Source organism: Gigantopelta aegis, chromosome 6 (assembly GCF_016097555.1).
Source record: "Gigantopelta aegis isolate Gae_Host chromosome 6, Gae_host_genome, whole genome shotgun sequence".
NCBI classification, from domain to species: Eukaryota; Metazoa; Mollusca; class Gastropoda; order Neomphalida; family Peltospiridae; genus Gigantopelta; species Gigantopelta aegis.
Window position 1 is genome coordinate 56408468 of NC_054704.1, and position 24525 is coordinate 56432992.

A 24525-nucleotide genomic window follows, 5' to 3' on the forward strand; every position below is an offset into this window, starting at 1 on the left:
CATAATAGTTATTTGTTTATATCGAATATTTAGTTTGTTTTAGAATGAGACATCTTATTTATTAACCCCAATCTTTATAATTATTTGTTTCATGATTTTTGGTTTCTCATCTATATTTAATTATTTTGCAATAATGCCCAACACAGATGACGAAAACCTGACAGTAACTGTTGCGTCCAAGGTTTCTTTCACAGAACTTTGTGGTTTGCTGGAAAAGATTTCTAAAACTTCAGGAAATGATAAAAAGAAACGAGTTTTAAAAGATTTTGTGCAGAAATGGAGAAATTTTCACGATGAACTGCACTCAAAATCAAATGACACGGTATGTTATAGGCTTAATTATTATGTTACATGCACAAACGGCATTCTGGTGCTTTAATTTGGGTATAATATTAAATATCCATCCGGCCCCCCTTTATTATTTTTAGTTATGGTTAGGGTTGGGTAGGGGGGTGATCAGGCGGATATTTTTCCAATGTTCTTAAAATGAAAACGTCATGTACCCAATTACTTCATCAAGATTAACTTCGTGTACAAGCACAACTCGAGGTTTATCCTGCCTAGCCATTCCGCCATTGGCTGTTTCTGGACAACGGTTCGAGGAATTTTGCTCGGAACAAAATTGCAGTCAAAATGACGCTTACCATCACATTTTCACACCCTAATCGTATATTGTGATCTATTTCGAGCTCACTGAGACCAAGAAATACTTACTTTGAAATGATCTTCACTTTTAATTAAAGGAAAAAAGTCCGACTTTACCGAACGGATTCTAGCAGACTACTAGAATCCGCTCGGTAAAGTCTGACTTTTTTCCTTTAATTCAAAGTGAAAATCATTTCAAAGTAAGTATTTCTTGGTCTCAGTGAGCTCGAAATAGATCACAATATACGATTAGAGTAGGAAAATGTGATGGTAATCGTTATTTTGACCGCAATTTCATTCCAAGCAAAATTTCTTGGAACTGTTGTCCAGAAACGGCTAATGGCGGAATGGCTAGGCAGGATAAACCTCGCCGTTGTGCTTGCACGCGAGGTTAATCTTGATGAACTAGTACCCAGTTTATTGTTGTTGTAATGAGATGCCAAGTGACGTCATTGGAATTCTGACGTTATACAAATTCAGAATTTTCCTATATTATTACAATGCTTAGTCACATTAAAATAAAAGCTGGTATACTAACTTTAACCCCTGTCAAAATTCTATAACAAGCAGACAATGCTGTTCACAGGTCCCTATGTTTTTATTTTTCATAATTCTGTTTTAAAAGATGAAAGAAATAAAAGGTACCTTTTGTCATATATATTGTGTAAAAACAATTGCCATTGGATATGTTTTATTGTGTATGAAGCAAAAACAAGGGTGCAAAAAATTACTGTCGTTGACCGTAGACATCAAAAGTTGTAGAATGTCTGTGGGGGGGGGGGGGGGGGGCATATTTTAATTCACCTTGCAACTTCTAATTTTCAAAGTGTGTTTTTCATCTTAGTAATAAACAAAAAAGAAAGTCTGCAGGCTTCGACCTGAACATTTTTTAATGGTAGCCCCCCACCCCCCCCCCCCCCACCCCAGGCTACCAGGTTATGAAATATGGAAGCCCTCAGTAAAAATTGGTAGCCCCATAAATCGTTTATTTTTATTTAAACATGTTTTAGGTGGGGGGGTTTAAAGATATTTAAATGTCTTATTGATGGGAAAAAAAATGGACGTGCAAAAAAACGCTAGTAGCCTGGTGGACTGCCAGGTTTAGATATCTGGTAGCCTGAGGGGGGAATTGGTACCTATCAAGTCGAGTCCAGCTGGTCTAAGTGAATTGTGATGTACATGTAGTATGCACATTGGGCTTTTTCCTCCAACATATCCAGGACTTCAGAACTTCTTTACCAAAGGCTGTGCTGGCGGGGTTTTTTTTTGTTGTTTATTTTTGTTTGTTTTTTTGTCTTCCTCTTATACATAAATTGTCCTCTGGGCTCTGGCCCATGCAGTCCTAAAAGTAATGTTATATACTTATTAGATAGCTTCAACAATATTATTTTATTTTTCAGAATGATTCTTTTTATCCTGCAATGAGGTTGCTATTGCCACATTTAGATAAAGAGAGATTGGCTTATGGAATCAAAGAGGTTTGGTGAAAGAAAATGTAGTTAAAACTAGATAGAGATAATGTACACAAACTGAGAATATGATCCACTGCAAATTCATGTTAAAATAATGTCAACTTCCTCTAGATGGAAATGGGTTTTCGGGACTTTTGAGTACACACTTGGAGTATATGAATAAGAGGGAAGGAAAGCAGGTGAATAAAATATGGGTCGGGAACCAAATTGATTGTACATACTCTAATGTACTAAAATTGAATGTCTAAACTAATGTTTCTCAGTCATTGGTCTGTCTTTGCAGCAGCATCTTTGCTGATTATTGTGACATTAGATAAAACAAATCTAGCAGAATATAAAACACCTGTGGTGCTCAACTGTTCTGGTTTCATCTTGTATAATACAGTTACTTTTGGTACATCAAACACAAATGTTAGTTTGTTTTATTTAATGACACCATTAGAGCAGATTGGTTAATTAATTATCAACCGTCTGTCTATCGAACATGGTTATTCTGACTCTTACATATGTAGTCTTTAGAGGAAACCTGCAACATTTTTCCATCAACAGCAAAATATCTTTTACGGTATATATATATAGACTTTATCACAGACAGGACAACATATACCAGTCATGTATCACTGGTTGGGACCAAAAAAACTCAATTGATGTGCTGAGAAGGTTCTGAGCTAAATCCCCACCCATCCCAACCAGTGCCCTACAACTGGTATATTAAAGGCCACTTTTTAGTTAGAAAGCCAGAAAATAGTCAGCATCATATGGATAAATAATTAAACAGGGTTCGAAATAGCGGCCTGTGAAAAGCAGTCCATTTTTTAGATCTAGCAGGTGAAATAAAACTCACCTGTTAAAATTACCACAAAATCGCAGGTGATTTTTCAAGAGACCGATCTACGTATGTACAATCATCTCATTTTCTCGTGATTCTGTTATAAATGTTTTAGGTTTATGATGTTCTAAAATACATCTCAGAGGTCCTAATTTTCCATACACTGTCCCAAACCCTCCACTCACTCAGACACCACATGCTTATTTCCAGCAGGCCATATGTTTTCTTAATAGGCCATATTTTGTTTAGCCTGCTAGTGCTACATGTATGTTAAAACAATAACGGCAGGCCATTTTTTACTTCGTATTTTGAGACCTGTTAATTGATAGCCAAACATTATTCTATTTTCAGCATATGCTTGCCAAGTTGATGATTGAGGTACTCTGTTTGGGAAAAGATAGTCCTGATGCAACTCGACTCCTCAACTATAAGTCACCTAAAAATGCAAGAGCTGTGAGTTTTGGTTCATAATTTCTGTTTTAGTTACCATAACAGCCATAAATACATGTATAAAAATTCTTAATAAAATGCTCTCTTGTAAACTTTTATACAAAAATTTGAACAAAAAACCCATTTTGTCTGTTTATTGACACCATTGTAGTTGGTTCCTTTTGATATTGTATATTATGTGGCTGTATTAAGCAGCTGCCTAATGTAATATTGAAAGGTAATCTGTCAACACAGTGTCTGTTCTAAATGTTTAATTGTTTCTCTTAAATTTGCTTCATTGTTTCACCTTTTGTTCCATGTCAACAAATTAACACATGTTTTATTTTTTCCTACATCCAGAAAGAAAGTTTTAACCAAAAACAGACCTGTATACCACAAATTTGTTATAGCATTAAGCATTATCAATTAAGACCTATTTAAAAACTGTGTACTTCTTTTTACTTTTTACTTTTTAATTGTGTTTATTTACATAAACTAATGCTTATCATGTAGATATTTCATTTACAAAAATTCAGTATGACGTAACATATATGATGTTTTACACCTCCAGGATGCTGGGGACTTTGCCAGTGTGGCTTACTTTGTGTTGAAGAACCGATGTCCGGAGAAAGGAACACTGACCATAGAGGAGGTGAACTCTTGTCTGGACAGCATCGCTACAAACAACGCGGCCAAGAAGAAGGACGAGGTTCGGAAGAATATTCTCCACCTGCTGAAGAACCTGTCGGCCATGGAACAGAAATGGCTGATTCGCATGATTGTCAAGGAGCTAAAGGTCGGTCTCAGCCAGGCGTCCATTCTCTCTGTGTACCACCCTGATGCAGAGGAGCTCTACAACGTCAATAACAACATAGAGAAGGTAAACACAAATGAGGTCAACAGGGCGAGACGTAGCCCCGTGGTAAAGTACTCGTTTGATGCACTGTCGGTCTAGGATCGATCCCCGTTGGTGGGCCCATTGGGCTATTTCTCGTTCTAGTCAGTGCACCACGACTGGTATGTCCTAGGCCGTGGTACGTGCTATCCTGTCTGTGGGATGGAAGGAAGAAAGGAAGTGTTTTATTTAACGATGTACTCCACACATTTTATTTACGGTTATATGGCATCAGACATATGGTTAAGGACCATACATACAGTGAGAGAATAAACCCGCTGTCTCCACTTCATGGACTACCCTTTCCAATTAGCAGCAAGGGGTCTTTTATATGCACCATCCCACAGACAGGACAATACATGCCTTTGTTACACCAGTTGTGGAGCACTGACTGGAACAAGAATGTCTGTGGAATGGTGCATATAAAAGATCCCTTGCTACTAATGGAATAATGTAGCAGACTGTCAAAATTACCAAATGTTTGACATCCAATAGCCAATGATTAATAAATCAATGTGCTCTAGTGGTGTTGTTAAACAAAACAAACTAGATGATGTTTTTCTGCATAATATTTGAGCACAGTGAATAAGAAGAAAATATAATGTACACAATATTCTGTATTTATTATAAACCCTTTCATTTCATCATTTTTATTAGGTATTCAAACCACCAAGCTCACCTGATGTTTGTGTCATAGGACTGATCAGTGTTTGTTAACCCATTAGCTAAATTTATGAAAGTAATTAAATCCTTTTTGAGGGTGGACCTAAAATAAATACCTGACTAAAACATTAGAGCATATTAAACCTAAAATCAAGATTAAGATGTGCTTTTATGACTGGACGATAAGTGTTCTTGTCTCGGCATATTACTATGAATATACAAGCAATGAAAATTAAGAATTTACATATGTAGAGTAATACTTTTCTGATCTAGAATAGTACCATATAGAAAGCTTATATTTGTTAAAAAGCCAATTGCTTTTCTTTTTACAGGTTCTACATGTTAAATACTATTTAATTAAGTACATTACCATGTAACTGAATCCATACCTGTTACATAGGACACATTTTGAGTTGACTTTGGATATCCTTAAAAATCCATAAATCATTTTAAAATTGTTTACAGTACAGTAATGCACTACTTCATGAAAAAAACCTTAGTGTAATTTTATTTTGTTTTTGTAGGTCTGCCGACTGATGCGTGACCCATCTGTTCGTGTTCATGAGATTGGGATCAGCATATTCTCTCCATTCACTCCCATGCTTGGTGAGAGAGCATCTCCTGACAAGGTAAAGTACATTATTACAACTTATTCTATGAAAAGAAGTGACCTAATGACTTAAGCACTAATATATCTTATATTAATTTGTATAAAAATATTAACATCTAAGTAATGTCCCTGAACATGTACAATAACTAAAAATACATATTTGAACAAAATGAGTCTGCAGGGTGTGTACTACCAAATCAAATCCCATAGACGACAATAGTAACATATGTGGCTAAAACTCCTACCTGCAGCTTATCAATCGACATGAACACCACAAATATAAATAGTACCACCCCTCACCCTTAAAGTGAATCAGAAAAAATTGGGGGTCAAGCTGCTCATTTCTGAGATAACGGGTAGCACCTATGACTACCTTAGTTCCACACAAATGTTTTTACAGGTACCCCATTCATGTTTCAAGCACAAAGCTATTTCACAGTGGTACTAGATAAAATAAAAGTATACATATTTTGCCCAGATGAAACTAATTTTTTTTACAACCCACTCACATTTATCACCAATCACAGGACTTGTGGTGTTAACTTCTCTATCAAAAGTTCGGTGCACCTCGAACTTTGACCTAGCCGGAAGTTATTTGGTTTAGTACTACCTGCAAGTTCAAGAAAATTAAAAAACAGATTGTCTTTCCACTTCATTCTTAACCTGGCATTAACCTAAAAGTTGTAGAATATGACTAAGGTCAAGTGGGGTCGAGATTTTGCTCAGTCATTTGAGTGCTCACCTGAGGTGCTTGCATCACATGATGGAACCACCTCAGTGGATCCATTCAATTGATTGGGGTTTCTGTTGTTCCAGCTAGTGCACCACAACTGGTTAACGGCTGTGGTATGTGCTTTCCTGTTTGTAGGAAAGTGCATATAAAAGATTATTTGCTGCTAATGGAAAAATGTAGTGGGTTTCCTCTGACGACTGTACGTGCCTATCAGAATTAACAAATGTTTGACATCCAATAGCCAATGATTAATTAATCAATGTGCTCTAGTGGTGTTGTTGATCAAAACAAACTTTAAGAGGCACAGGTTTCCATGGATTGACCAGCCCATTCACCAGATCTGATCCCATATGAGGTATTTACAATCATTTACATCATTGCAAAGTTATCTTATGCTGCTATTTAATCTACATAGAAGGGTATTATTTCCTCACTTTGTTACTTTGTCATTGATAAATTCTGCACTGTTTTGTCATTTGAAAGAAAGAAAGAAATGTTTTATTTAACGACGCACTCAACACATTTTATTTACGGTTATATGGCGTCAGATATGGTTAAGAAACACAATTTTGAGAGGAAAGCCATACTGTCGCCATTGACATGGGCCAAATTTCCGATTGGCAGAACGGATCTTTTATTTGCACTTCACAAAGGCAGGATGGCACAAACCAAGGCCTTTGTTGAACCAGTTATGGATCACTGATCGGTGCAAGTGGTTTACACCTACCCATTGAGCCTTGCGGAGCACTCACTCAGGGTTTGGAGTCGGTATCTGGATTAAAAATCCCATGCCTCGACTGGGATCCGAACCCAGTACCTACCAGCCTGTAGACCGATGGCCTGCCACGACGCCACCGAGGCCGGTGTTTTGTCATTTGAATGCAGGTTTTTTCAAAAAGTTGTATTCATTGTTTTCAGAGAGAAACTAATGGATGGATACTTCATTGAAACCAAATTTGATGGATGTTATTCAAAAAATGAAAATGATACAAATTTTACTGAATTATAATGTGATTCTATAAAAGTAGCATTTGATCTAGCAAAGATGATTCAAATTATTATAATTCTGAAATGATTCTTGAGTATCTAGCAAATTGTATTAGTTACAGATATACATGTACAATCAAACTTCTCCAAAGCAAGCCTTCATAAAACTGGAAATCTCTCTAAGACGCATGGGTTTTTTTACAGTCCCATGACTTAATGATCATTAAACACTAATATTCGTCCCTGAAAAAAAATGGACTCTGAACATCAAACCTATTCTCCAGTCCTACTGATGTATCCAGTGTCATTGTGACACTCTGAAAACTGAACAGTAAAGAATCAGTGAGTGTATGAAAGATCCAACATACATATGCATGTACACCTTGGTATGTGTTATTGAGTTGAATTTTCCTTTCTAAGAGGCAAAACCTTATTAGTTGTATACAATTACTTAACAAATTATTCTTAATGTAATTTACATCTTTGAAGAACATTGGTATTGTATTCATTCAGAACAGCAAGGTAAATGGACAGGATAGTACATACCAGAGTTTTTTGTCATGATCCGTGAAGCCAAAATTCCAATAGTTTTTTGTATTTGTGTACTTTTAAACATAGCTATAACTATGCATTTTTAATAAACAGGATAACTAATTATACTGTCAAGCCACTAAATGTACATTTTATTTTTATTTCCAGTGGAAATGAATACACTCATATATTTGGTGCTACACCATTTGATGGTACTTTCACTCCATACATTGCAAACTGCTTCAAACCAGGAGTTAAAACCTGTATATTGGATGGAGAGGTTTTGGGATACCATGCTGCAAGCAAAACCTATGGTACAAAGACAGTTTATATTAAGCAGGGGTGAATCCATAGGGTGTCACAGGGGCCTGCTGACCTCTCCCCACCTCTTGTTTTTACAACAACACTATACTGCCCTGAAAATGTGTCTCTAAGCAACTTGATACAGGTTTCTGAAAATGGTGAGAGCAATAGTTTCGTTCGCGTGTCGCTTGCATAAGTATAGTTTTGCATACCCGTTTTTTGTTTGCACACTGAATTTATGACATCATATACATGGTCATGACATGTTATGTAAAAATTAAATGGGTTACCTGAATTTGTTTTGACATAATTCATAAATGGCTTATTCAAATTCTTATTTCTCAAAAGCCTGTTTCTATAAACAAAAATTGGGGTTACATACCGCGAAACCCCGTTTGGGAACTCATGTCATTTGCCTTTGACAAACTCAAACTTGCTTCCTTTTTTTTCCGAATTTTGTGACACCACACACACACACACACACACACACACACACCCCCCTACTTGGCAAAATCCTGGATCTGCCCCTGTTAATTAGCATTTATTGCATGTTGTTGATGTAATTGTTGAGAGTTTATTGGGTATTTTTGTTTTGAGAATTACAGATATATTTTAACTTATGCCAATTCTTTTGTATTGCCAGTGTGAATAGACAATAGAGAACAGGATTGAGTGTTTTAACAACATTCTGTTTCTTTGTTAATCAATAGCTCTTACTTGTTAATTTTGTATTTTATCCATTTAAGATTCAAACACAATGTTCTGGGCACAAAGTTAAAGTTTGTTTTGTTTATTGACACCAATAGAGCACATTGATTTATTAATTGTCTATTGGATGTCAAACAGTTGTTATTTTTTACTGAAAGTCTTAGAGCTAAAGGAAACCTGTTACAGGTTTCCATTGGCAGCAAGCGATCTTGCCCAGTGGTAAAGCGCTTACTTGATGCATGGTCGGTTTAGGATCGATCCCCATAGGTGGGCCCATTGAGCTATTTCTCGTTCCAGCCAGTGCACCACGTTTGGCATATCAAAGGCTGTGGTATTTGCTATCCTGTATGGGATGGTGCATATAAAAGATCCCATGCTGCTAATGGAAAAATGTAGCGGGTTTCCTCTCTAAGACTATATGTTAAAATTACCAAATGTTTGACATCCAACAGCCGATGATTAATAAATCAATGTGCTCTAGTGGTGTTGTTAAAAAAATGTATATGCATTCTTCCACAGACAGGACAGCACATACCACAGCTTTTAATATATGTTGTGGGGTACTGGCTTAGATGAAAAAAGCCCAATCAGAGAACTGAGATGGTTTAATCCTATGATGCAAACACCTCAGGCAAGCTCTGCCGACAGATGCCTTGTCTTTCTGAATTGTTCTGGACTTAAGTTAACTAAGTAGTGTTATATCTACCCACTACGCTGAGTTGGTATATGAACCCAGTACCTACTAGCCTGAAACCTTTTGGCTTAACCATTGTGCATTCATCATAGGCGTCTTGCAGAACATGCCATTGTATTTGATAAACAATTCCTGGAGCATTGAATATAGTATGAAAAAATCCCAGTGTGTTCTATACGGCATTAATCCATCACTGCTTATATATATCTTTAATGCCAAGATCTAAAGTTGACAAGTATACATGACATTATGTAGTGTTCATATAACTTATTGTAAAAAATTGTGTTAAATCGTGTGCATTTAAAAAATCTCCTGCTTTTTCAACACACACCTCCTGCTTTCCCTTGGCTAAAGGTTGAGAGGTCTGGCAAGAGGATTCATATGTGAAATGTGCTTTCTGTTGTTGTAAACATGGATTCAGCAGTTGATAACTTGGTTTAATATTCATTCCAAATATCAAAGATATAATTTTTAAATGTTCTATATTTACTTGGTATTGTTTTTAAATTTGTTTTTAATAGGAACAAAGGCAGAACAGTTTGATGTAAAGTCAAAGGATCTGTTGGAAACTAAGGGATACCAGCCCTGTTTGAACGTGTTTGACATTCTTCTCTTTAATGACAAAGTGCTAACAAATCTGCCACTGAGAGAGAGACTGTTGTACATTGATAAAGTCTTCAATCCCATAGAGGGACGTATAATGGTCAGCACACACACAGAAGCAAAAACCAAGTGAGATTGTGTACTACAATAAAGAAAAAAATAATCTTCTCTTATGAACAACTGTTATCTTCAAAAAGCAATCTGTTTACAGTTATTATTTTTGAACTGCAGTCATGCAACTGCCTTAAATTAGAAGGCCACTTTTGGCCCATATCTTTGTTTAACAAAACTTTAATGGTACTTAGATATTACAAAACTGAAGTATGTATACATGTTTCTCTGGGACATGTATATTTATGCTTCAGACAGATAAATGTAAGCATATATGGCTTGTTGTTGAGGAACCAAAATATTTATTTCAAAATGTCTTGTCAAATAAAATCTGCATCAAGTGATATTATGATTTATAGTTGCCTTTTTAAAATTTTGATAAATAAGAAAATGATAATGATTATTCTGTAGACTGCTATATTTTTGTTATGTATTTTATTGCTTTATAAAAATGAAATGCAGTAATTTTACAATTCAGTAACTGTATTTTGTAAATACTTCCTGGAATGTTGTGTGTAGATATATGTGACTGGATATACATGTATGTTAACAGTTTTGGCATTTGTCTAGTCAAGACTGTGCTGATGCTCTGAATGAAGCCATTGATAACCAAGAAGAAGGTATCTTAGTAAAGAATCCCGAGTCGGTGTATCGTCCTAACACGCGGAAAGGGGGCTGGTTCAAGATCAAGCCCGAGTACATTGGTGGGCTGATGGATGAGCTGGATGTCTTGATAGTTGGAGGCTATTTTGGTGTTGGTCATCGAGGTGGAATGATGTCTCATTTCTTGTGTGCAGTCGCTGTGCCGCCAGAAGATGGTGAAAAACCTAGCGTGTTCCACTCGTTTTGCAAGGTAAGATGATGCATACCAGTAAATCAGATCCCATGAACATTTTTGTAGGGGGGCAGGCTGGTCTTTTTCTGAATTAAATGAAAATGCCTGAATCTGTATAACATTTATTCATATTAGCATTACCAACAAACTGCTATATAGGGTTGCAAACAATTCATTACACATTTTTACATGGATTACAACTAATTTTTAGGGTAAAATTAAGGAAATACACAGTAAAAAGGTCTTGGGTTAGCACATTTTGCCAAAATATGTATAATTTTTGCCCGAATTTGAGGTTTTTCTCCAGCACCAGGGATCAGTTGGCTCCCTTGCCCTCCTGTCTCGTACACGTATGCCCATGAACAACTATGGTAAGATGTCGCTAAATTCTACATTCAATAACATTTCATCCTTAAAACAAAATGTAAACAAAAACCCCAAACAAAACCCACACACTCACTCACACACAAACAAGACTAACTGAGGATTGCTGTAAATTACTGTTTCATGGAATACAAGATTAATAGCACCACCAATCAAGGTCTGTATTCTGTGAAAAAAATATGTAATTTCACAATTCCATGTAGATCAGACTGAAATGAGCCATTGCTTTAAATTATTTATAGATCAAAACAGTTTAATTAATTTCACAGTACAAGTGAGTGAGAAAACACAAATTTGTAATGATCAAGTTAGAATAGATATAAGAATTTAAACATGTATACATTGCAGGTTGGTTCAGGTTACACCAAGAAGCAGTTGAGTGAATTTAACCTAAAGCTGGCTGAACACTGGAAAGTGTTTGACAAGAAAAACCCACCATCTTGTGTAGTCCTAGCTTCAGGCTTCAAAGAAAAACCAGATGCCTGGATAGAACCATCAAATTCCTGCATTGTCCAGGTTTGATTAAGAAATAAAATATTTTGAGTATGTCTGATTACAGAGTTTTAGTATATATTGCTGTTAAATCTATTTCAAAAATTTATCACAAAGAGGGGGCAAGAGGCATCATAATATTTTTTTTTTTGTCCAATGAGTCCATTACAGCTTTTCCCCATGCATATATAGAGTTACAACAAAATGTTATGTTACAGGTGCAAGTAACATTTTGTTTTTGAAGTAGGAACATTTGCTAAACAGTTGAAAATTGTTTAGCATCAACTATTTAATGATTTAGAATTGTGTAGTGATCTCTAAAACGTGTAGAATGATACTGAACAAAATGTTCTTTGGAGAGGTGGTGCTATTAAAACGAAAAAGAGTCTCTTGATAAGATGGGTTTGAATGTACCGGTAATATAATTAAGCAGCCACCCATTCTAACATGTCATTGCCTAACTTGTAATTGCCTTTATATCATCCAATTGAGAGGTGGTGCTATTAAAACGAAAAAGAGTCTCTTGATAAGATGGGTTTGAATGTACCGGTAATATAATTAAGCAGCCACCCATTCTAACATGTCATTGCCTAACTTGTAATTGCCTTTATATCATCCAATTGAGTGGGTTGGTGGAGCTTTGAAAGGATCAACAGACAATTTGTTTTTATTAGTCCCCTACCTGTCCAACCGGAGGGGACTATAGGTTTCATCTTCATCCTTCTGTTTGTCTGTTCTGTCCTACTTACTGTTCCAAATGTTTTTTTACAATACCTTGAGATATTGAGCTGAAATTATAGCTTTATCATGTACTGTTACAATCAGGTTTGACTTTTGTGGCAATTTAACTGTTTTTCACAGAGTTATGTCCCTTGAACTTAGGAGATATGAAAAGTTGTTTTCCTAGGGGTTTTTTTGGCATTGCCTGAAGATAAATGTACTGAGAGGAATGTTTTTAACTATATAGATTTATCATGTACTGTTACAGATCAAGTTGAACTTTCATGGCACTTTACTTATTTTCACAGTTATGGCCCTTGAATTTAGGAAATATGAAAATTTATTTGGGTATTTGACATGTATTACTTTAGTAGTACTCTCAGAATGCTTTTTTTCTAAATTGAAAACAGAACTCCTCTTTTTTATATTCGGCTTTAATTTTGAATTATGGCTTCTGTTTGATAAATATCAGGGCTAGCTCTGTCACTTGCCAAATTCACCAATTGTGAATTTTAACAACAATTGGCAAATTTTATTTTCATTTGGTGAAATGATTTTATAAAATAATTGATATTTTGTTAGAAAATAACTGGGTATTTGCAGTTTTTGAAGTTTTATAGATGATTTGGCGAAATTTTCTGCTGACCCAGAGATAGCTCTGAATATATCTGTGTTCAGGGTCAGAGGGTAAAATGGGTATGGCGCCATACCCAGATTTTTTGGAAGATTAAAAAAAAAAGTTAACCTTTTGACAAAATTAATTACTCATATTAATGTGTGATTTTCTTAACCCTAACCCTAAACGTAACCCATTTTCTTTCTGGGGAGGCCTCGCATATCCCCTGTTGACTGTGGTTGCATTCAATTCCATAGTGCCATACCCAAACATTTCTTTTTGGCAGAAACACTGGTGTTTATTAAATAGTTTTTAAAGACACCCAGTAACAGAATTTGATTACTTATATTGTTAGACATTTCTGTGTTGTTTTTCATTTCCAAGTCGATATAAATTGCATAATTGCAAATATTTAATCATTTATTATATAAAAACATAATTTTATTTAAATAATAAATTTACATTCATATTTTTGTCATGAGACGTGTAAAAATATGAAAGTTTCTGTGTGGCTCAGGAATATTTCTATTTCAGATTATCAGCTGATTTTACATTCGGAAGACCCAACAGCTGATTTTGAATTTTATATGAAATATAATTAAATTTCCCAAAGTCAGGACCATGGTCATCAAGTCAGTTTTCAAAAATAAAATTCTCGTTATGTCACTGTTTATTAATGTTTTATAAAAGAAAAATAGATGAGTGGTGTTTGACTTTTATATTGTATTTTGTGTTACATACATGTATAATTATTATTAATATTTGCAGATAAAGGCAGCAGAAATTATTGAGAGTGACAGGTTTAAGACAGGTTTTACTTTACGTTTCCCTCGAGTTGAACACATCCGACATGACAAGCCTTGGTTTGAGTGCATGACCGCAGCAGATGTGGAAGATTTGAAACAGGTTGGCTTTTCGTGAAAAACCTATACTATCTCAACTTAGAAATACCAGGAGATCAATCCTGATAATAATTCCTGGTGAGAAATTTCACATAAGAAGATCATTTCCATATATTTAAAAAATAAGCAGCATTAACAACACATACTAAAGAAAAATGATGAATGGTGAGTGCAGAAACAATCACCATTTTTTATGTTTGGGTGAGCTTGGGGCAAGCTTGAGCAACTACTTGAGTCTCATGGAGAAGCCTGTCTCACAACTTTGTAATGATTAGCTTGAGCAACTACTTGAGTCTCATGGAGAAGCCCGTCTCACAACTTTGTAATGATTAGCTTGAGCAACTACTAGAGTCATGGAGGAGCCTGTCTCACAACTTTGTAATGGTGAGCTTGAGCAACTACTGGAGTCTCATGGAGAAGCCTGTCTCACAACTTTGTAATGGTTAGCTTTAGCAACTACTAGAGTCTCATGGAGAAGCCTGTCTCACAACTTTGTAATGGTTAGCTTGAGCAACTACTTGAGTCATAGAGAAGCCCATCTCACAACTTTGTAATGATTAGCTTGAGCAACTACTTGAGTCTCATGGAGAAGCCTGTCTCACAACTTTGTAATGATTAGCTTGAGTTTTAGCAACTACTAGAGTCTCATGGAGAAACCTGTCTCACAACTTTGTAATGGTTAGCTTGAGCAACTACTTGAGTCATGAAGAAGCCCATCTCACAACTTTGTAATGGTTAGCTTGAGCAACTACTTGAGTCTCATGGAGAAGCCCGTCTCACAACTTTGTAATGATTAGCTTGAGTTTTAGCAACTACTAGAGTCTCATGGAGAAACCTGTCTCACAACTTTGTAATGTTAGCTTGAGCAACTACTTGAGTCATGAAGAAGCCCGTCTCACAACTTTGTAATGGTTAGCTTGAGCAACTACTTGAGTCTCATGGAGAAGCCCGTCTCACAACCTTGTAATGATTTGCTGGAGTTTTAGCAACTACTAGAGTCTCATGGAGAAGCCCGTCTCACAACTTTGTAATGATTAGCTTGAGTTTTAGCAACTACTAGAGTCTCATGGAGAAACCTGTCTCACAACTTTGTAATGGTTAGCTTGAGCAACTACTTGAGTCATGAAGAAGCCCGTCTCACAACTTTGTAATGGTTAGCTTGAGCAACTACTTGAGTCTCATGGAGAAGCCCGTCTCACAACCTTGTAATGATTTGCTTGAGTTTTAGCAACTACTAGAGTCTCATGGAGAAGCCCGTCTCACAACTTTGTAATGGTTAGCTTGAGCAACTACTTGAGTCATGAAGAAGCCCGTCTCACAACTTTGTAATGGTGAGCTTGAGCAACTACTTGAGTCTCATGGAGAAGCCCGTCTCACAACTTTGTAATGATTCGCTTGAGTTTTAGCAACTACTAGAGTCTCATGGAGAAGCCCGTCTCACAACTTTGTAATGGTTAGCTTGAGCAACTACTTGAGTCTCATGGAGAAGCCCGTCTCACAACCTTGTAATGAATTGCTTGAGTTTTAGCAACTACTAGAGTCTCATGGAGAAGCCCGTCTCACAACTTTGTAATGGTTAGCTTGAGCAACTACTTGAGTAATGAAGAAGCCTGTCTCACAACTTTGTAATGGTGAGCTTGAGCAACTACTTGAGTCTCATGGAGAAGCCCGTCTCACAACTTTGTAATGATTCGCTTGAGTTTTAGCAACTACTAGAGTCTCATGGAGAAGCCCGTCTCACAACTTTGTAATGGTTAGCTTGAGCAACTACTTGAGTCATGAAGAAGCCCGTCTCACAACTTTGTAATGGTTAGCTTGAGCAACTACTTGAGTCTCATGGAGAAGCCCGTCTCACAACTTTGTAATGATTAGCTTGAGTTTTAGCAACTACTAGAGTCTCATGGAGAAGCCTGTCTCACAACTTTGTAATGATTAGCTTGAGTTTTAGCAACTACTAGAGGCTCATGGAGAAGCCTGTCTCACAACTTTGTAATGGTTAGCTTGAGCAACTACTTGAGTCATGAAGAAGCCCGTCTCACAACTTTGTAATGGTTAGCTTGAGCAGCTACTTGAGTCTCATGGAGAAGCCCGTCTCACAACTTTGTAATGATTAGCTTGAGTTTTAGCAACTACTAGAGTCTCATGGAGAAACCTGTCTCACAACTTTGTAATGGTTAGCTTGAGCAACTACTTGAGTCTCATGGAGAAGCCTGTCTCACAACTTTGTAATGATTCGCTTGAGTTTTAGGAACTACTAGAGTCTCATGGAGAAACCTGTCTCACAACTTTGTAATGGTTAGCTTGAGTTTTAGCAACTACTAGAGTCTCATGGAGAAACCTGTCTCACAACTTTGTAATGATTCGCTTGAGTTTTAGCAACTACTAGAGTCTCATGGAGAAACCTGTCTCACAACTTTGTAATGGTTAGCTTGAGCAACTACTTGAGTCATGAAGAAGCCCGTCTCACAACTTTGTAATGGTGAGCTTGAGCAACTACTTGAGTCTCACGGAGAAGCCCGTCTCACAACATTGTAATGATTCGCTTGAGTTTTAGCAACTACTAGAGTCTCATGGAGAAGCCCGTCTCACAACTTTGTAATGGTTAGCTTGAACAACTACTTGAGTCATGAAGAAGCCCGTCTCACAACTTTGTAATGGTTAGCTTGAGCAACTACTTGAGTCTCATGGAGAAGCCCGTCTCACAACTTTGTAATGATTCGCTTGAGTTTTAGCAACTACTAGAGTCTCATGGAGAAACCTGTCTCACAACTTTGTAATGGTTAGCTTGAGTTTTAGCAACTACTAGAGTCTCATGGAGAAACCTGTCTCACAACTTTGTAATGATTCGCTTGAGTTTTAGCAACTACTAGAGTCTCATGGAGAAACCTGTCTCACAACTTTGTAATGGTTAGATTGAGCAACTACTTGAGTCATGAAGAAGCCCATCTCACAACTTTGTAATGGTGAGCTTGAGCAACTACTTGAGTCTCATGGAGAAGCCCGTCTCACAACATTGTAATGATTCGCTTGAGTTTTAGCAACTACTAGAGTCTCATGGAGAAGCCCGTCTCACAACTTTGTAATGGTTAGCTTGAACAACTACTTGAGTCATGAAGAAGCCCGTCTCACAACTTTGTAATGGTTAGCTTGAGCAACTACTTGAGTCTCATGGAGAAGCCCGTCTCACAACCTTGTAATGATTTGCTTGAGTTTTAGCAACTACTAGAGTCTCATGGAGAAGCCCGTCTCACAACTTTGTAATGGTTAGCTTGAGCAACTACTTGAGTCATGAAGAAGCCCGTCTCACAACTTTGTAATGGTGAGCTTGAGCAACTACTTGAGTCTCATGGAGAAGCCCGTCTCACAACTTTGTAATGATTCGCTTGAGTTTTAGCAACTACTAGAGTCTCATGGAGAAACCTGTCTCACAACTTTGTAATGGTTAGCTTGAGTTTTAGCAACTACTAGAGTCTCATGGAGAAACCTGTCTCACAACTTTGTAATGATTCGCTTGAGTTTTAGCAACTACTAGAGTCTCATGGAGAAACCTGTCTCACAACTTTGTAATGGTTAGCTTGAGCAACTACTTGAGTCATGAAGAAGCCCGTCTCACAACTTTGTAATGGTGAGCTTGAGCAACTACTTGAGTCTCATGGAGAAGCCCGTCTCACAACTTTGTAATGATTCGCTTGAGTTTTAGCAACTACTAGAGTCTCATGGAGAAACCTGTCTCACAACTTTGTAATGGTTAGCTTGAGTTTTAGCAACTACTAGAGTCTCATGGAGAAACCTGTCTCACAACTTTGTAATGATTCGCTTGAGTTTTAGCAACTACTAGAGTCTCATGGAGAAACCTGTCTCACAACTTTGTAATGGTTAGCTTGAGCAACTACTTGAGTCATGAAGAAGCCCGTCTCACAACTTTGTAATGGTGAGCTTGAGCAACTACTTGAGTCTCATGGAGAAGCCCGTCTCACAACTTTGTAATGATTCGCTTGAGTTTTAGCAACTACTAGAGTCTCATGGAGAAGCCCGTCTCACAACTTTGTAATGGTTAGCTTGAGCAACTACTTGAGTCATGAAGAAGCCCGTCTCACAACTTTGTAATGGTGAGCTTGAGCAACTACTTGAGTCTCATGGAGAAGCCCGTCTCACAACTTTGTAATGATTCGCTTGAGTTTTAGCAACTACTAGAGTCTCATGGAGAAGCCCGTCTCACAACTTTGTAATGGTTAGCTTGAGCAACTACTTGAGTCATGAAAAAGCCCGTCTCACAACTTTGTAATGGTTAGCTTAAGCAACTACTTGAGTCTCATGGAGAAACCTGTCTCACAACTTTGTAATGGTGAGCTTGAGCAACTACTAGAGTCATGGAGGAGCCTGTCTCACAACTTTGTAATGGTTAGCAATGTATTCATTTTTTTAGAGGTCCTAAATTGTGATACAGTCCAATTTAGAATGAAGAATGATGATCTTATATCATGCATCGGGTGATTTGTTCCAGATGCTGCTAAAAATATGCTTCAGATTGAAACTTATTTTAAAAATCAGATGCCAAATGTACAGAATATTAAGAATCCAGTTTAATGTCAGGATATCATGCACTGCACATACAGTCTATGGGAATTTGTTTTTGTTTGCATTCTTGTTTGTACATTTGAAGTACGAGTTCTTTACAACTGAAACAATTTTCTTGATTATTCAGAAGTCTGGAGGCAAACTAACAGGTGGGAAGTTTGAGCTTGGTGATAGTGGTGGTGAACCTGTAAAGAAAAAACGTAAAATTGTGTCTCGGTTTGAACGACCAACCTTGATGAACCAGTTTAAAGCAGCTGATGTCTCCAAAGTGCAACAGGTGAAGCAGTAGTTGTAAAACTGACCTCTGAATAGTTCGTGAAGGATTCATTCATTCACACAAGTCTAGTTTTGCCTAACCTATTTTTCATTTACGCATTCAGTTTAGAACATGGTGTACATAATTTTCAATAACCCACATTTTCAATTCTCTAAGGCCTGTTGTATATGTGCTACATGCATGTGTATACATTTTTTACATTATATTCTTTTCTAGTTCATATTAAAAGGAATATACATGTTTGGAACTAATGCAAATACTTTTATATCGAATTAAAAATTAAAAATATTGTGAAAAAAACCCTATATTTTGATGTGTTTTTGGATCAGTGTTTAAACTTTTCATTTATCATATTTGTTTTTCTGGCACTCAGTTTATATAAGAAAAGTCTTAAATTCAGATAGTTCGTATATAGTTTTTCTTCTTAATTATTCAGTTACAATGTATAGGATTTTGATGACACAATGTTGCACACTATATCAACTCAAGAGTCAGAATCAAATGCATTTGATCTTTGAGATTCAATAAGCAGGCATTCTGTTTAACTATAATTTTACCTCTGCCAGGTTTCAAAAATGTTTGAAAACAAGGAATTCTGTGTGATCAATGGACCCTTGGATCATCCAAAACATGAACTGGAGAAGAAGGTGGTGGAGTTTGGTGGAACTATTGTTCAAAATCCAGGTGAGATGTTTGTACTTTGTTTTATCTGTCGCTTCTTTAAGATGTACTGTTCACAACATTGTGTTCTACTGCCTCATGCATCTGATATTTAGCTGTTTATTCAAGATAGAATAATGCATGCATTTCAGTTGTTGTTTTTTCAAACCAGAAATAAAATATTTAATATAAATATTTATTTTTTTAAATCCATCAAATAACTGTATTAAATTATTTTTAAACTTGAAATTTATTCATTTAAATGGATCATTGTTCAGACTCAGCAGTTTATACAAATATATTGTATTAACAACAGTTACTATATTATGAATTTTTAACATCATATCTGGATAATCCATTCTGTAGTAAGCTAACCTCTCAACCTTAGTGCATTCCTTTAACACAGTGGAAGATTCTAACCTGTGGTTTGTGCTTGGGTACTTTGGGTCAGTCCATTGTTAAAAGGGGAAATGCAATTAATGAATGAATATTTAATGACACCCCAGCACAAAAAAAGACATTGCTATTGGGTGTCTAACAAATATAAATATGTGAATTAAGGGGAATGTACTACTATTCAAGTATTCATGAAAAAATCGTTTTTCTTCTCTCAGGTTCAAACACCTTCTGTGTGCTAGTGGAGAAGGTTGCGGTCCGTGTAAACAATCTAAAGAAGAGGGATATTTATGACATTGTTAAGGTTTCTTGGTTCCTCAAATGTGTGGATGCTCAGAGGTGGATGGACTGGTATGTTCCCTTTTATTCCATGGAACTGGTGGGTAAAGTTACTGGAACTGGCCTGGTGCTTATAAAACTTTTAGAGTCGAGACTCGAGACTCTAATAGAGTCTGAGACACTAATGTCATGACAACACCAAACAAATTGTATGTGTGTGATATCATTAGAGATTGAGGCTTGACACTAAAAGTGTTATAAGCACAAGCCCAGGTCTTGGAAGACACAGTTGTTAAGCCATCGTGTTCCAGACTAGAAGGTACAGGCTCTATTTCCCTGTACTGGTTCCATCCCTTTCTCAATAACTGTGAACAAATGTCAAGGACAACACGACCATAACAAAAAGAAATTTCTTTAAAAGTGTCCTTTTTATTTAGAATGGCCATATTTGTCTAATTGGGAAAAAGGTTCTGTTTCTTTGTTTTACTCCCTGCACCCCTGGCTAGGTACGAACCCCCTCCCCCCTTTAATTATTTTTGACTGGGTACAACCCTGGGTAAACAACCTAGATAGCTGAGGTGTGTGCCCAGGATATTATACTTAAACCGTAACTGGATGTAAGCACAAAACTAAAATGAAATAAAAGAGTCCCTTGTGTAGCCACTTTTGATGGATTTGTCTGTATGACTGTGTACCTGATGTGTGTATTTGTTTTATATTCAGGACACCAGATGATATGATTCACACGTCGCCTAAGACACACAAACTGTTTCAACAGGACTACGACGAATATGGTGACAGTTTTACTTCAGACACCACAGAAGAGCAGCTGCTAAAGGTGTTTGAGAAAATGGAAAATGTATGTTTTATTTTTGGCTACTTATAAGCAATTTGAGAACCATAAGCTGAAGCATAGCTACATGTATAGACTCACTCAAGCACGTTTGATGTAAAATATCAACTATTTTTACCTCCTACCCGCTCCAGAATACTAGTTTAGACTAGTTATAGCCTTGAAGTTATGGTTTACATATACATCTAAGAATAAAGCTGTACCCTAACTAGATGTGGCCGACGCAAGCAATTTTTTTTCCAATTTCTGCATCCTAACCACACAAATGATTCAGTTAAGTGTGCGACACAATACCGATAGGAATTCTTTCTATTTTTTACTTGTGTGACACGAGCAACAAAAATATATTAACCAATCAGACAAGTTTTACTTGGCAGCTTTAATTGTCGATAGCAATTTCAAAAATGCTCGCGTCTGGTAGGATATAAATATTATCATGTCACTTGTGTAGCAGTTGTCCGGTTAGGATACAGCTTAAGAGAATGTCAGATCTACTTTTAATAATAGTATAACAGGTCAGATAAGCAGTGATATACTAACATTAGACTGCAGGTTTGACTATAGCAAGATTTGAGCTAAAGATATAAAAAAATGAGTTGAGAATCATAGGCTCTACTACATCCAGTAGCTGACATTTTGTTTGTGTTGGGGTGGGATTGGGTGTCGTAGACAAAGTCAGTCAGTCAGTCATTATATGGAATCCAATATTATATTAGATATCAAGTCACCTGCTGCCTATGTAAATCAGGATGTCTTTTTCAGAAGATAGATCTTTGTATGCTGTTCATTAGTGAGGGGGGTTTTCAGTTTTTTGCTACGTTTATTTTGTGGGGGTTTTTGTGAGTAGGCATTTTCACCAACTGTGTACTTCTGTAGAGTTTTCTGTGAGAGCATTGTATTATTTGCAGGCAGTACAAGATGTCAGTACCTGGGATATTGCTGAGTTAGAGGACAAGTATTTCCCAGACGAATCACCTTATGGCCTTTTCAGAACATGCAGGTTCGTTGATTTTACTCTCAGTTTATTTTCAGTTGTCCACATTATTTTCTGGGGCAGATTTAGCTCTGTCGATTGAGTGCCTGCTAGAGCTTGGCTGATCTGTTCAACTGATCAGGGTTTTCTCGTTCCAACCAGTGCACCACAACGGGTCAAAGGCGATGGTATTTGCTTTCCTGTCTGGGAAGGTGCATATAAAAGATCCCATACTGCATTAGGAAAAATTGTAGTGGGTTTCCTCTGGTAACTATGTGTCAGAATTACCAAATGTTTGACATCCAATAGCTGATGATTAATTAATCAGTGTGCTCTAGTGGTGTTATTAAACAAAACAAACTTTTAACATTCTCTACATTTTGACAGAGTTTGCTTTATAACTATTAGTACAATCTCTAAACAGTGCCGGTCATGAATTGACAGTGTAAAATTAAAAATAGTCTTGTAGATATTCAATCTCCAGATAGAGGTAAAAAGCAACTGTTACAATAACTTGACAATCTAACTAAACAACAAGATGTATGAATACTTTTTATGCCAGTGGTTATATTTTTTTCTCAAAATGTTTTAGTGTGTAGCCTAATTATTATTAATGTCATTAGACCAAACATTTGTTTTTTAACAGGTGGGTGATAATACTAAGGAATGTGCCATATTTCAAAATATATATATAAACCACAACAATTCTTTGTATTGTTATGCATACATTCTAATTAGGCCAAAGGTCAGCTATTTCAAGATGGTCATTATATCATTTTGACGTTCTCCTTTAAAAATAACATTCTGTATTAGCTCATTTGGTTGAGCACTCGCCTGAAGAGCTTGCGTCACAGGATCAAACCACCTTGGTGGATCCATTCAACTGATTTGTTTTTTCTTGTTCCAACCAGTGCACTACAACTGATCAAAGGCCATGGTATGTGTTTTCCTGTCTGTGGGAAAGTGCATATAAAAGACCCTTGCTGGTAATGGAAAAATGTAGCGGGTTTTCTCTGATGACTATGAGTCATAATTACCATATGTTTGACATCCAATAGCTGATGATTAATTAATCAATGTGCTCTAGTGGTGTCGTTAAACAAAACCAACTTTTTGATCAGGTGTAGAACAGCCCTAATGGTTTATAAGATGTATTCTTTTGTCTTAATCTTGTATAGAAGCAAAGGCAGGATGTAGCCTGATGCACGGTCACTCTGGGATTGATCGTTGTCTGTGGGCCCATTGGACCATTTCTCATTCCAGCCATTGCACTACGACTGGTATATCAAAGGCCATGGTATATGCTATCCAGTCTGTAGGATAGTGCATATAAAAGATCCGTTGTTACTAATGGAAAAATGTGCATACATGTATGTCAAAATTAAATGTTTGACATCTAGTAGCCAATGATTAATAAATCAGTGTGCTCTAGTGGTTCTGTTAAACAAAACAAACATTAAACTTGTATAGTAGCAAAAGTGTTTACTCATGGTGTGTATATGTGTTAATGATATTTGTAGGATATATCTTGACAACAACCTGGTGGTAAGTGATGCCACGACTCGGATTCCCAACTGCAGTTTGGATCTTCTCGGTCTTGAGCTGCGGTTTTTTGGTGCAACCATCACGGACAAACTGGATGCGGACGTCTCTCATGCCATTGTTGAAGTCAAGTAAGTAATTTATGTTTTGGTTTTTTTTAAATATATACATTATGCAAATAGATGTCATTGAAAAATCAGTTTGAATAATGACCATACAAAAACGTACTCGTATGACAAAGTTTGGAAGGATCTTTATAAATACAAACTGCCAAATTTGTTGCACAATGTCAGTTTGTTGAAGTGTTTTATTTATTTTTTATTTTTTTATTAATTTTTTCTATATTTATTATTTATTGATATATCTTTAATTGAAACTCTGCTGTTTAAAACTTAATTTAATTTAATTCATAATTCTGTGACAAATAAACCATCAGTTTTAGAGCTTGTTTATTTTATTAATAAAGGACTTTAATTCAGTACATTGTACATTCTACCAAATTGAATTTGAAAATGATTTAACGGACAATAAATGAAATATTAAAAACAAGTTATTCTTTCTTCAGAGATGTGAGTCGTCTTCAACAACTACGAGACGTGAGGAGGAGAAGAACGAAAAAGTTCCACATCGTTACGGAGGCTTGGGTCCGAGCTTGTCTGGAGGATGGAGAATTATGTACTGAAAGAATTTATGAACCAAAATAATAGAGATATTAACCACACACTAATATACAGAAATATTGTTGATAAATTTATTAAGCTGAAATAAGACGGGAAATGACTTACATTACAGTTTTATGACCATG

At 36.4% G+C, this 24525-nt stretch overlaps 1 protein-coding gene across 1 annotated transcript; it reads left to right on the top strand.

Annotated features, from left to right (window-relative positions):
• The first annotated feature begins 52 nt into the window (after nucleotides 1-52).
• On the top strand, nucleotides 53-24525 carry LOC121375657 (DNA ligase 4-like). Its single transcript, XM_041503216.1, has 18 exons — nucleotides 53-322; nucleotides 2046-2123; nucleotides 3298-3399; nucleotides 3947-4255; nucleotides 5458-5567; nucleotides 7195-7262; nucleotides 7944-8108; nucleotides 10021-10231; nucleotides 10784-11066; nucleotides 11781-11948; nucleotides 14029-14166; nucleotides 18868-19017; nucleotides 19584-19701; nucleotides 20292-20424; nucleotides 21076-21211; nucleotides 22114-22205; nucleotides 23699-23851; nucleotides 24286-24525. Exons 1-18 carry the CDS (start codon nucleotides 92-94, stop codon nucleotides 24422-24424), a joined length of 2784 nt encoding a protein of 927 aa, XP_041359150.1. The 5' UTR covers nucleotides 53-91; the 3' UTR covers nucleotides 24425-24525.

What these genes read in the sequence shown, in the direction of transcription:
- LOC121375657 (XM_041503216.1), top strand. Translation starts at nt 92, where the DNA reads ATGATTTTTGGTTTCTCATCTATATTTAATTATTTTGCAATAATGCCC. An exon ending in TCAATAACAACATAGAGAAG is followed by an intron (nt 4,256 to 5,457) that starts GTAAACACAAAT and finishes TTGTTTTTGTAG; the next exon opens with GTCTGCCGACTGATGCGTGA. An exon ending in CACACAGAAGCAAAAACCAA is followed by an intron (nt 10,232 to 10,783) that starts GTGAGATTGTGT and finishes GCATTTGTCTAG; the next exon opens with TCAAGACTGTGCTGATGCTC.